We start from the raw sequence: 13738 nt of genomic DNA on the forward strand, positions 1-13738 counted from the left end.
CCATCATCGATCTCACTCAACCAAAATCGGCATACACAATAAATGTTCTACATAGTATTGCCAACCTGCAGCTTCTCAATGGACATTATCTCTACCTTCTTCCAAATCGAAACCTTCCACTGGTTGACCATCTTCGTAGGTAAGGCTTACTATCAGGCCTGTGAGGTCTGTGTAACACTCGGGGTAAATAAATACCAAATATACATAGAAAATTAGAATAGTCGTGTATGCGGTTAGCGGTTAATAATCGTTCACTTTTTCACTTCTAAAAAGGGAAGTGAAAAACAAAGATCCCATTCCAAATGACTAGTAACAGATAGATTCCACATGAGTTCTAAAGAAGGTACGTGAATGGTTTTGGCTACTGCAATGGAATGGGCCCTAGGAGGTGTGTAATACCCCGACACTAGGGCACCATTTGGTGTGTGTCCTGGGGCCTTTGGAGAGAGAATGGAGAAGGGGCTTTCATGGGGTGAACCAAGCTTGAGAAGGTAATGAACATTTTGATGGATGAGCGTTTTTGACACAAATTGATAATTTTGTCTATCCAAATATCACATTTGTCAATTTGTGGGGTTAAGTTAAAAACGAGCGGCAGTTTAAGAGTCATCTTAAACATATTTAATTACATTAAAAAAAAAAAAAAAAACTCTGAGGTTATTTTAAGTAAATTTAGTTTCTAAACTCATAGTTTCATCATTTCACATCTAAAAAAAGTATGTGTAGGCACATGATTAATATTAGAGATATGCTATAGTGCAATAGAAAAATCATTTTTGGCCCATAAAAGTCGTAGGTGACAAGAGGTTATAGGACCATCAGTGGGTGGGGCAACAACAATTACGGATGGGGCTTGTGACCTCTGCCACCTAAAACTTTTATGAGCCAAAAAATGGTCTTTTTATTGCACTATAACATTTTTCTATTATGTTAAAAGATTATGTTTGTGTTAAAGATTTTGGCTAATGGAAGAGCTTCTTTTTGTCAACAATTGATAGTTGAGGGAAGTGGACTGTGACATGTGGGCCATGTGGCAGTTTGCGGAAGCAATGTGTAAATAAGTGGTAGTTAAGGATAGCCTAAGTATAATTATCCCTCAAAATTATTATTTTCTATCTACTTAAATTTTTAAGATAATTGGTTATTTTGTATAATATCACAAAAAATTTAAACTTTATAAAAGCTTGGAAAATTGATAATTTACTAGCTATTAGCTATATAACTCCCATTATGATTTGAGGCTTTGGCATCTCCCTAATGTTTGTTAGGCATACTTTGGCTGCAGTTTGGAAATGTTATTTTCTTTGTTTTTTGTTCCACTAATATGCCGTGCTTGTTTACAGAATGGCAAGAATGTTAAAAAAGATATTTATTTATTTTTTCTTTTGTTGATGAATATAACAGGTTATTTATTTGTAATTCACTCTTGAAAGAGTAATATTAGATATTTAACTCTCATTCTATTTCCATACAAATGAGTTGATGCAGTAATGCTTTTAAATCCTCAAATCAGCCTTTATTATAAAATAAAATATGTATCTAAAGTTATTATTTCAAAATTGAAAACAAGATGGTGGTTTAAAAAAGTTATATTATTTTTAAACTTTTTTTTTAATATATATTTATTTATCTTATATAGGGATGTGCGAGATGAGAGATAATGTCATTTTATGATTATAATAAACCATGTGAATTACTACAATTCCTAATGTTTAGGGAAGATATAGAAAAACTGTTGCATGTGAGTTTTTGTAATTTTTTAAAACAATTTCTTATGTGTAAGGAAGAGAAGCAGCTTTTGTTAGAGATAATATGTGGTTGTCTCACATTACCTAAGTGAGGAGAGGCTTTGGCCATTGACTTGTATAAAAGCCTTATACTCTTGTCTCACATTGCTAAGATATAAGGAGTTTCTCTCCCTTTAATTTCTATATAATGAAGTTCTTACATACAATCAAATCATTCAATAAAAGCTAAATGTAGTTTATAGGACTTTAGTGTGTGGATGTAGATATATTACCTAACTACCTTAATTTTGTCTCTCTTATATTTACTTATATTTCTGCATTATAATTTCTTTCGACTTTAAGGTAGATGCTGGGAGGGAGATCTGTTGTTATCTGTATGCAGAAAAAGATGTTACACTTTATCGAAGAGGACAAATTCCCTTGGAGGAAGAAGATAAAAAGTGGCAGTGGTCAACAACGTACATTATTTCGTTTTTAGAGAGTTCAATGAATCTGTATGCCATATCTACTGCCTATATAATTTAATTTTAACACACAGCACAATGAGTTTGTAATCCATATGTAAAACATGTTTGAATTCAGTTTGCAAATAGAATTTCTAAGTAAAAAAAAAAAAAGTTTTTACTTTTAAATTTTTTGGTAGAAGCTTCAAATGAGTAGTTTTAAATTTTTTTTACCAAACATATCAATTTTTATTTAGCACAACTTTTTAAGCTATCGAATACAATCCCAAACAAGTTTTTGCTACCTTCCCAAAACAAAATGCATCTGCACCATTTTTATGCGCATTTATAACCTCTCTAGTAGTGTAGCTAAAATGGAGATATTAACTACATTTAGTTATTTTTACTCTTATTTTAGCTTCAACAGAATAGCTTCATATTAGCTATTATACCTTAATTGCTACAATGAATAGCTTCATATTGCTATTATTCACCGTAACACACTAAATTGTTGAATATAATATTATTTATATATTATTTTCTCTCTCTTCTCTCTCTCCCTCAATGTTTCTCTCTCTTCTCTGTTCATGAATCTATGACACAAATTAAAGTCCTTTGAATAACTAAAAACTCCCTAAAAAAAATTGAGTAGCAAAGCGAAAGAGAGAGAGAGAGAGAGAGAGAGAGAGAGCGTTAATTGCAGAGTTGGCCATGGGGGGTTTGGGTTAAGAGGAAATAGTTGGTCATGGGAGGTTTGGGTTTGGGTTGAAAGGGAAGAGGCAGAGCGAGAGTGAGTGAGAGAGAGAGAGAGAGCTAATTGCAGAGTTGGCCATTGGGGGTTTGGGTTGAAAGGAAATAGCTGGTCATGAGAGGTTTGGGTTTGGGTTTGGGCTGAGAGGGAAGAGTGAGAGAGAGAGAGAGAGACAGAAAAGTGAAAAAAAAATAAAAATAAAGAAAGATTAAACAATAATATTTAAAAAAAAAATAGAGAATGAAATAAATAATTTGTTGGAGTCGGTATTAAAAAATGAGTAGCTAAAATAGAGAATTATGTTTTTTGACTAGGTAAAATAGATCTTACTGCCAGAGATGCTCTTAATTGTCTTATTTACCTTAAAATACACATAATTGACATAATGCTACTTTTTTACATTTATTATTACACTTAACGTTCATGTCATATATATATATATATATATATATATATATATCAAATGAATTACTATTGAATTTAATTAGTAATGATTTTTAGTGCCACATCAAGAAGAGTGTATTTTTTTTGGGCGAAATGCTTGCTTGCAATAAAAAGTCAATCTTTTGGCAATTTTAATCTTAGGTGGTATGACCCATTTTAATTTTTTATTATTTAAAATCTATTAATTTTAAAATCAAAATTAAAATGATAAAAAATTAAAAAATAAAAAGAGGTCCCCCAAGGGCCAAAAAGAAAAAAGAAAAAAAATTAATGGGTTTGGTGGGTTTGGCCGGCCACCCCCATGGCCCTTAGGGGGTGGCTCGGCCACCCCTAAGGCTCAACTGGGGTGGTCGGCCACCCCCTTTGGGATGGCCAACCACTCATTTTTATTTTTTAATTTATTTATTTTGATTTTAAAATTAATAAATTTTGATTTTAAAAATAATAAAAAATTAAAATGGGTTATGCCACCTAGGATTGAAATTGCCAAAAGATAAACTTTTTATTGCAACCAAGCATTTTTTTTTTTTTTTAACATGTTTGCAGTTGGAAAGGAAGAAAGTGGAGATGTAGATTTGAACTAACGACCATCACTTCATGAGACGTGATTCCCAATCAATTGAGCTACCCCTTAAAAATTAATGAGAGTGCATTTAAAAGTGTGGAAGTGAGAGTGAAACATTTATCATATTTTAAATGACTTTTTTCACTTAAAAAAATAAAAAATTACTTAAAATAAAATATATATGTGATAAATAAATATGAAGAACGAATATTATTCATTAAACAAAGTTTATATGCCTAAACAATAAAGTAATGTATCAAATGTGCTTAAATATTGATTTCTTTGGACAAAGTCAAAGTCGTCACGCACCAAAAGACACGTCTAATTATTCTGTTGCGTTTTAAGTTTTAAGCTAAGCACCTAAATAGAGAGTCTCCCGTAAATAAATTCTCCATTTAAAAAAAAAAAAAAAACACATACACACACACACGGGAGAAACGACATTCCACTAGGTGACAGGGTACAGTTAAAACGGTCACAGGTGGACCTACATGGCGGTTAAAAGATGCTCTCCATCGAAGTCCGAATCAGTGACCACCCACGTGTCTCTTACAGGACCAATCGGTGCGAAACAAACCGACAGCCTTTCAGGGTGCTTCGACGCGCGTACTAGCGAGTGTCTTCATCGGTCCATTCGCTAATCACCGTCTCTATCCTCTCTCCTTCGAGTACCTTCCTAGAACTGGGAAGGCTAGACAGCCTAGACCCCACGCAGATCTCATATCCAACAAAAACCCAAAAATGCCCTCCCTGATTCCGCCCTGATTGCGCCACGTGTAAGCTCATCTACAGTTTTCACGTGTTATCCCATACGTGCGGTCAAGTGGCAGTGAAACCCGGTGAAAAAGGATGTGTTCTTATGCATGGCCAAGCTGCTCCATGTGTTTCCCCATGCCCACTGACTCTGCGCCACGTGTAGCTACAGAGTCAAATTTTTCCCTATATATACACTTCATTGGAGCAAAATGGAGGAGCACAAGGATTAAGATTGAGAGAAGAGGAGGAAATCTCTACAATAATCTTCTTTTCTTCTTCCTCCTGTTTCGAAGTCCTCTTCTCTGCGTCGTTGTTTTTAAGTCTTCTCCCATTTGCTGTTGGGAAAAATGTTCATTGAGAGCTTTAAGGTAGAGAGTCCTAACGTTAAATACACACAGAATGAGATTCACTCTGTGTACAACTACGAGACCACTGAGCTTGTCCATGAGAACAGAAATGGCACCTATCAGTGGATTGTCAAGCCCAAGAGTGTTAAATATGAATTCAAGACCGATACCCATGTCCCTAAACTAGGGTTTGCATCCAAATCCTCCACTTTTTATGTTTTTGGGAAAAAAGAAAATAAAAAAAAGGAACATTTTTAAATGATTGATTTTATATCTATTTTTTCTGGGTCAGTCTTAAAATTTTGATTTTGATTTTGATTCATTTCTTCTTTCGTATTCACCATTTCTGTTGGTAGGGTTATGCTTGTGGGATGGGGAGGAAACAACGGTTCAACCCTCACTGCTGGGGTAATTGCCAACCGAGAGTGAGTTTCTTCATTTTACGCTAGTTATATATTGTCATACTGTTTCAGAATTAAAACCAAACATGTTGTGGGTACCATTGTGTTGTTCGCATGAAAATGTTCTTTAAACAATTTTTTATTCATTTATTTTTTTGGATGAATTAATATAATAAATTAATTCCAATATGTGGGTCTTCACGATTCTCAGAGGAATCTCCTGGGCAACCAAGGACAAAGTGCAACAAGCCAATTATTTTGGCTCGCTAACCCAAGCATCGACAATTCGAGTTGGGTCTTTCAATGGGGAGGAGATCTATGCTCCTTTCAAGAGCCTGCTCCCTATGGTACCCAAATTTTATCTTATTGTATTCTGTAAACTCTAAAATCCTTTTAATATCCACATTTTAATGATAATTTTTTATGTATTTTTTGGCAGGTGAACCCAGATGACATTGTGTTTGGGGGATGGGATATTAGTGACATGAACATTGCAGATGCAATGGCTAGGGCCAAGGTCCTGGACATTGATCTGCAGAAGCAATTGAGGCCCTACATGGAATCCATGGTCCCACTCCCTGGAATCTACGACCCTGATTTTATTGCTGCTAACCAAGGTGCACGTGCCAACAACGTGATCAAAGGGACCAAGAAAGAACAAGTCCAACAAATCATCAAAGATATCAGGTAGTGCTATGTCTAATCATTAAAAAGAAGCCTTGTTTGAGAGAGAAAAAAAATGATTTTGTGCTTATTACTACTTTTATGTGCTAACTAGGGAGTTTAAGGAGGCAAGTAAGGTGGATAAGGTGGTTGTGCTGTGGACTGCCAACACAGAGAGGTACAGTAATGTGATTGTGGGGCTAAACGACACCATAGAAAGCCTCTTCGCTTCTTTGGACAAGAATGAGGCTGAGATATCTCCTTCCACCTTGTATGCCTTGGCTTGTATTCTTGAGAATATTCCTTTTATCAACGGAAGCCCTCAGAACACTTTTGTTCCAGGTTTTTAAGCTTAATAGTCTTTTTCTTTTTTCCTTTTCCCTCATTTAGGTAAATAATCTTGAGGGGTTTGATTGTACTAATTAAAGAAGTTTGTAACTTTGCTTTTGTTATTTTCAGGGCTGATTGATTTGGCTATTCAGAGGAACAGTTTGATTGGCGGGGATGACTTCAAGAGTGGTCAGACCAAGATGAAATCTGTGTTGGTCGATTTCCTTGTTGGGGCTGGCATTAAGGTACACATAGCAAATCTTTTTCTTATCTGTTTTTGCTTCTTCTTTTTTAATTCTTTTTTGTTAGTACTAACTACTAAGTAATCAGATTACTCTATGATGACATGATATTTTATTATTTGTATGGCTGAGAATAAATTTTATATTGCAACTTTTGAAACTTTTTCTAGAAAAGGAGAAAAATAAAATTGGTTGTATAAATGTAAAGTTTGTATGTGGTGGTGGTGATGGCAGCCAACATCCATAGTGAGCTACAACCATCTGGGAAACAATGACGGCATGAATCTCTCAGCACCACAAACTTTCCGCTCCAAAGAAATCTCCAAGAGCAATGTTGTTGATGACATGGTCTCCAGCAACGCCATCCTTTATGGGCCTGGCGAGCATCCTGACCATGTCGTGGTCATCAAGGTAATTTAATAGTACTCTGTAGCTCTCTGGCTTTGATTTGCTTGGCTTTGTTCTCACACGAATGGTGTGGTATGGTGCTTGTCTTTTTCAGTATGTGCCCTACGTTGGGGATAGCAAGAGAGCCATGGACGAGTACACCTCAGAAATCTTCATGGGTGGGACGAATACCATAGTGCTCCACAACACCTGTGAGGACTCCCTGTTGGCTGCTCCCATCATCCTAGATTTGGTGCTTCTTGCTGAGCTCAGCTCCCGTATCCAGCTCAAAGCTGATGGAGAGGTATATGTGTTCATCAATGAAACATTATCAATTAGCACCCTACGAGTTAAATCGTCGCCTATCCCTAAAGCTTAAGCTGAAATTATATTTTAACACTTCTTAGTCGTAGGTTCAAACTCCCCATCAATAAAAGTTTTAGTAAATGACGGAGACAAAATTCGAATTCAAAACTTAACTCTAATACTCGCCATTTATCCCATTTATCTCAAAAGTTTAAGCTGATTAAAAATAATAAATTTAATGTTAACACTAGGAAACACACACGGAGAGATATGTACTAAATTATTGTGTGGGGTTTATTTTGCAGGGCAAGTTTCACTCATTCCACCCTGTGGCTACTATTCTCAGTTACCTCACCAAGGCTCCACTTGTAAGTGATCATACTTTGTCCAAAATCAAAAAGATTCCTTAAGTTATTATATATGCATATCTTTGTATACTTCTGAACCAAGTGTATAACACCTTAGGTTCGATTCTTAATAATACAAAGAAAAAGAAGGAAAGAAAAGCCAAATGGGAAAATTACCTTTGACTGCAGAATCATTTATGTATCTTACTGGGTTCTTAATGAAAGTGAGGGAAAGTGATGGGACAGATAAAGTTGCATGCTTTCGCTGTCTCATAAATGGTAGTTTATCATATAGTTGGTATCATACGAATCATGAAAGTTTGATTCTCATGCAGTAATACTTTTGGTCATTAAGGAAGTGCATAACTAATGATGATGTTGGGTTGGTAAAAACAGGTTCCACCTGGCACGCCAGTGGTGAATGCTCTGTCAAAGCAGCGGGCTATGCTTGAGAACATACTGAGGGCTTGCGTTGGATTGGCTCCTGAGAACAACATGATTTTGGAATACAAGTGAATTACAGGGAGGGATTGATGCGAGATCGGTTCATGGAAGTTGAGGGATCATCCCCCTAAGTCTATATGTTTGAGGTTAATGTTGGTGTGAGAAGATTATGTGTAGCATTCTATGTCTGGAAGTTGTTAATTTTATCTTTTGCAAAGGCCCCCTCATCTGTGGCCCTGTTGCTTTAGCTCATTCTGGAGAAAGCAACTCTTTTGTGTTGGAAATAGAGAATTACATAAGGATTAGTTGTAATGTTGTCTTGTGAAGTCTAGTCCAGCGTTGCTTCTCCTTTACTCTTCTTCTGTGATATATATACTAGCAATTCTGCAACTCCTATTTTGGAAGGAAGTAATTTAGACATATATTTTATTTGGTTTTTTGCTTTATAAAAGAACCAAATGCATCGAATGCATTGAGATTGAATCATATTCGTCTACTACAAGGCAAGGGATATAAATTTTTATATTCTAAAACAAAGGAGGGCCATAGGGAGGGATAAAGGTTCAATGGTCCTAGCTCTTTCCTCAATGCACTGTCAAATGTGTGGGGTACTCATAAATTGTGGAACGTAGACATATATATGAAGGACTTAGGTCCACACGGGGCATGTAAGACATTGGTCCTCTTGAACCTTTTTTCCGTTGAGGTTGAATTATTGAGATCCAATGATCATCTTAGTATACACATTTCTTGCCTGACAACATGATACGATTCGAACCTGACACGTGAATACCACTTGTCACTTCTAGCAAGGGTTTCATAAAAAGATTGAGACATATCTTGACCTAACCATGGAAGCATCTTGCATGTGAAGGGTAGAGCAATTATGGGGTTCTTAATTAAGACATTTTTGGGGTCCAGTGACAGAAATATGGGTACAAGATCCCCCATTTTTGGGCAATCAGAGTTTCATCATGGGAGAGAGCTTCAAAGGAAGATGCCTCAATTGTTTCATCTTCTAATTTCATACCTCACTTGTATTTTTCCCAATACGGCAATGTATAGTAGAATGCAATGAGAGTAGTGGATGAGAGAGTTCCATTTATAAAAGAGAAGAATCAAAACATGATTCTCAGGGATTGAGTAGGTGGGGGAGTGAGGTATGAAATTAGAAGATGAAACAATTGAGGTTGAGGCTCTTTTCCATGACGTAACTCAGATTGCTCAAAAATGGGAGAATCTTGTACATACCCTTATTTCATGCACACGATTGTCACGGACGGGAATCGGGACCCCAAAAATGTCTCTCTAAGTAAGAGCCCATTATTGCTCTACCCTTCACATGCAAGATGCTTCCATGTTTAGTGGGTGGGCGTTATTTAGTACACTGATGTATATTTACTATACAATTGAGATAATGCGGCATTGAAAATCAATCATTATTTTTTCTTTTATAAAGCTCCTACTGGTCTAAAGGCTGAGTTTTTACTGTCACGTCATCATAGTTGTATAGTAGTTGTAGTAAAAATATGTGGATCAAGAATTCCGTCTTTTCCCCTTTATCTTTTTATAATTTTTGTTAAGAAAAATTAAAAAGTGGGAAAGCCCATGATTAACCCAAGTATGCTTTCTTTACGAGAATATGGGCCATGTTTTGGGAATGCAAAATTCTGGAAATAAATGTGTTCTTTACTGTGAAATCTATAGGTGTATTGATTCTTATTTCTCATTTATTTTTCTTATTTTATAAATATGTCAAATGGGTTATCAATGGGATAATTCGGGATTGACAGGTTGATCCAATAGTAATTTGAACCCAATTATACTAAACTCTAACTTTGCTACTTTAATGTTGAGTTCATGTTAAATTTACGGATCGTTTAAAAAATGGAGAGTTTCAATTTAAATTTAAATTATTTTAAGCAGTGAAAGAGTTTTAAGTTGGTTCGTTGGAACTTTGCAAACAATAACTACCACCAGAAGGCAGAAACAGAAACAAATGCCCATAGAAACCACGAAAGAAGAAGGCTGATTCTGTAGAGTCAATATTAAAGAAGAAACGTCTAAAGCCATCTGGGGATGTAGCTCAGATGGTAGAGCGCTCGCTTAGCATGCGAGAGGTACGGGGATCGATACCCCGCATCTCCATCTTTTGTAGTTATTTTCAAACTTTATTGAATAGACATAATTAATCAAGTCCTTTTCGTTTGCAGACGCACAGAACTCTACGTTTCAATGCCCTGTCGTTTCGGTGAACTACATTTATGTGCCCTTGGCCCCTTGGCATTGGATGCCATCTGCATTATCACTTTATGGTCGGCAATAGTTTCATATATATATATATATATATTAGAAAGGGGATAAGGGTGTAATATATAGCATCATTACCCTTTATAATTATATTATCTTTTGTTTTTGTTTTTTTTTTTTTTCCTAAAAATAAAATACTTAAAAAAACTACCTATGAGTTTTTTTAAGTATAAAGGGTAATGATGCTATATATTACAAAATACTTAAAAAAAAAAAAAATACTTAAAAGAAATACTCGGAACTGTTTGTAAAATTAGATGGCTGGCCCATGTAGGCCTGCTCAATATGGTGGTACAGGTCCAAGGAAAGAGGAGGCCCATCAGCCCATGGCAGGCACAAAAATCCAATTTTTCATCCCCAAAGTTATGATTTTTTCCCATGCTCCGAAACACAAGTCTCCCTCAGGCCTCAAGGATCAACACTCAAAAACCCCTTCAACCACTCAAAAAATCTCACTTGTACGTCAAAAACTCCAACAAATATCCTACCCATTTTCCTTCCTCCAAAACAGCAAAATGCAGAAAATAATTAATTAGAATAATTAACTTGGAGAGTTACTCACAGTACTTCTCAAATTAGTTAATTTGTAATTAATTGTGAATAAAATAGCAGAATGCATATCAAAAATAATGATCCGAGCTACAATTAATAAAACTACCTATGAGTTTTCACTCCACAACCCAAATCCTGGTGAAGACCTCTAACTTGCAACCTCACATTAGTACGTGTTAAACTATAAATATAGTACAAGTAGTTGATAAATATAGTACAAGTAGTTGCAGAAGGTATCTATGAGATTATAAATAATGAAGGTTGACTAAGATTCAATAGATTACAAATCAAATATCAAGAATAGAGATTCATAATTAAATATTCCAAATTAATCACTTAATCAATCAAGCAGGTTGATGTTGTTCTTCCTTAACAAACGAGACAAAAAACATAAAAGTAGATAATAAATTATGCATAAAAATGGACTACATTTCTTTGAATTATAATCTATGTGAGCTTCCACTTGCTCAAATCATTGTTGAGATCAGAAAGTATGTTATAAATTGAAAATATGATGTGTGATAAAAGTTAGCAATTGATTAGTGGCAATTAATTAAGCCCATTCCTTTACTCGGCAGGAAGCTTTGCTGACCCCCAAAACCCCAACATTTAACCCTATAAAACTTTTCAAAGCAACCATAAAACAAACACTATCCTCCCACTCCCGGGAACATAAAAAGAAGCCTCCCATTTTTCAAATTTTTAGTAACATCCGGTTCGGGTTATATCGAGACATGTATATAAGAGCATATGTGTCAACTATAATTCGACTCATTTGATCAAATGAGTTAGATCTCTTAAACATTTCGTGTTGAATTCATATCAGATTTTCAAATCGTGTCAAAACTTGCATATCCGTCATATTAAAGAGAGTAGGTGAAAAAATTTCATTGCCTGTCCTGGCCTGCCTTATTGGCCCCGGTAGTGGGCCAAGTGGAGGGCCATTGACTGCATTAGAAAAATCACAGCAAATCTTTGGAGTTTTGATGTACAAGATTTGGTTTCAATATAATAACGCAGCTGAAAGAAATGATCTCCCTATAGTTTATAAATTGACTGATTCCACTGGGCTTAAAATATAAAATTGAAATGACTTTTTTCTTTGTAATGTTGTAGTAGCTCTTCTGTTTGTTTGATAAGCATTGTCCATCATGAAGCTGTTCTACTATCACAATACTAGGGCATGCTTTTGTTTTTGTTTTCGTTTTTTTTTTTTTTTAATTGTTATTTCTTTCATCAATGCAGAGTGGCCACCATCATTAATCCACTAAACAAGACTGCTAATTTATTCAAGTATTAAATAAAAATAAATAAATAAATAAATAAATAAATAAAACTTTTGTAAAGTTCTTTTCTATGCAAATCATACAGCAAAGTTAGAAAGGGAAATCAACGATCTTTATAAATGAAGTCATGCTTGAGATTGATCTGAAAAATATGGCACTTAAAAGGATTTATATAAATATAGGGAAAAAGTAAATAAGTGATGTCATCTCTCAATTATGCTATCAAGTTGTGCATATATATCATAATGTTTATTCGGTGCTATTTGGAGAGAATTATAAATTATCATGAAACTTGTGATTTTTTTTTTGACATATTGATACAAGAGGAGGGAAATAAAGAATGAGATTTGAACTAATGACTTCTGCTTTATGAGGTGTTGTACACTGTGCAGCACCCATTTTCTCTACTATTTTTTCAACATGGATTTCATCCAAATCCCAACTTATACATTGCCATAGAATTTAGGGCTCTTTTTTTTTCCTAATCAAATAAGGAAAATGGTACATAAGGTGGGTTATTCTCATTCTTGATCCAAATTTAGTAGAGAATGAGAGACCAGTTAAAAATGCTTCCGAACCCAAAAGTTGAAAGCTGCCCATCGAAGTACATAATGTGCACAATAAAGTGCACTACAAATAAGGCAAATAATAAAAGAAATAGAGAAACAAAAGTACAATCTTGAACAGCTTGAAATGCAGCTTAGGGTTTACCAAAGGTAGCGGCAAACGAGAGACACGTGATTGCAGCATGGATAATTTTACTGTTAGAGAATCTAATAACCACAATTGCAAAGGAGAGACATTTCTTGACCATAATAGCAACACACAGCAGCAGAACAAATATCAAAGCATACCAAAACAAAGCCAAAAACCGAGTCTCTACCCAAAATACATCACAAAAACAGGGAGACTACTTACACATAACTACATAAAAAAAAAAAAAGACTAACAAAAAAACTACAAGAAACCCAAACCGAAGGGACACTGGAGCAAAGGAGGGCAGAGGCGGAGGTAGGCGGTCAAAGGATAGATCGGAAGAGCCATGCTTTACGGGTATTTTTTGTTTTTTGTTTTTGTTTGAAAAAATGTTCTAATATGACATAAATGTCTGTTTTAATTTTTTGTTTTTAAGAGTGTTATGTGTTTGAATTGTTTGTTAATGTTTTTTATTTTGAAAAGTGGAAAAAATAGAAAGATAGAACACAAAAATTTTAACAAACAAAGTACATTTGACAGAAGAGCGTAACCAAGGGAGACCTACCCACTGGGAATTGCTCAGAAGGGACCTGGCTCAACCTTATCAGAGTATCAGTAAAACTTAAAGCCGCTAATATTAATTAGGTTTGTGTGAATGATTCTCTATTGCAGAGAGTCGAACACACACCTTATTACATGTCCAATCTCATAAAAATTTCT

At 35.1% G+C, this 13738-nt stretch overlaps 1 protein-coding gene and 1 non-coding gene across 2 annotated transcripts; both read left to right on the plus strand.

The window, feature by feature from the left end:
- Positions 1 to 4927: 4927 nt before the first annotated feature.
- On the plus strand, positions 4928 to 8606 carry LOC132165345 (inositol-3-phosphate synthase). Its single transcript, XM_059575866.2, has 10 exons — positions 4928 to 5242; positions 5411 to 5479; positions 5667 to 5802; positions 5895 to 6142; positions 6234 to 6460; positions 6578 to 6693; positions 6925 to 7101; positions 7193 to 7381; positions 7689 to 7751; positions 8127 to 8606. The coding sequence occupies exons 1-10, from the start codon at positions 5055 to 5057 to the stop codon at positions 8244 to 8246; spliced, it is 1533 nt and encodes a 510-aa protein (XP_059431849.2). The 5' UTR covers positions 4928 to 5054; the 3' UTR covers positions 8247 to 8606.
- Positions 8607 to 10249: 1643 nt separating this feature from the next.
- Positions 10250 to 10322, plus strand: TRNAA-AGC (transfer RNA alanine (anticodon AGC)). Its single transcript has one exon. It is a non-coding gene; the product is annotated as a tRNA-Ala (tRNA).
- The last annotated feature ends 3416 nt before the right edge of the window (positions 10323 to 13738 follow it).

This window comes from Corylus avellana, chromosome 11 (assembly GCF_965113065.1).
Source record: "Corylus avellana chromosome 11, dhCorAvel1.hap1.2, whole genome shotgun sequence".
In the NCBI taxonomy this organism is placed as follows: Eukaryota; Viridiplantae; Streptophyta; class Magnoliopsida; order Fagales; family Betulaceae; genus Corylus; species Corylus avellana.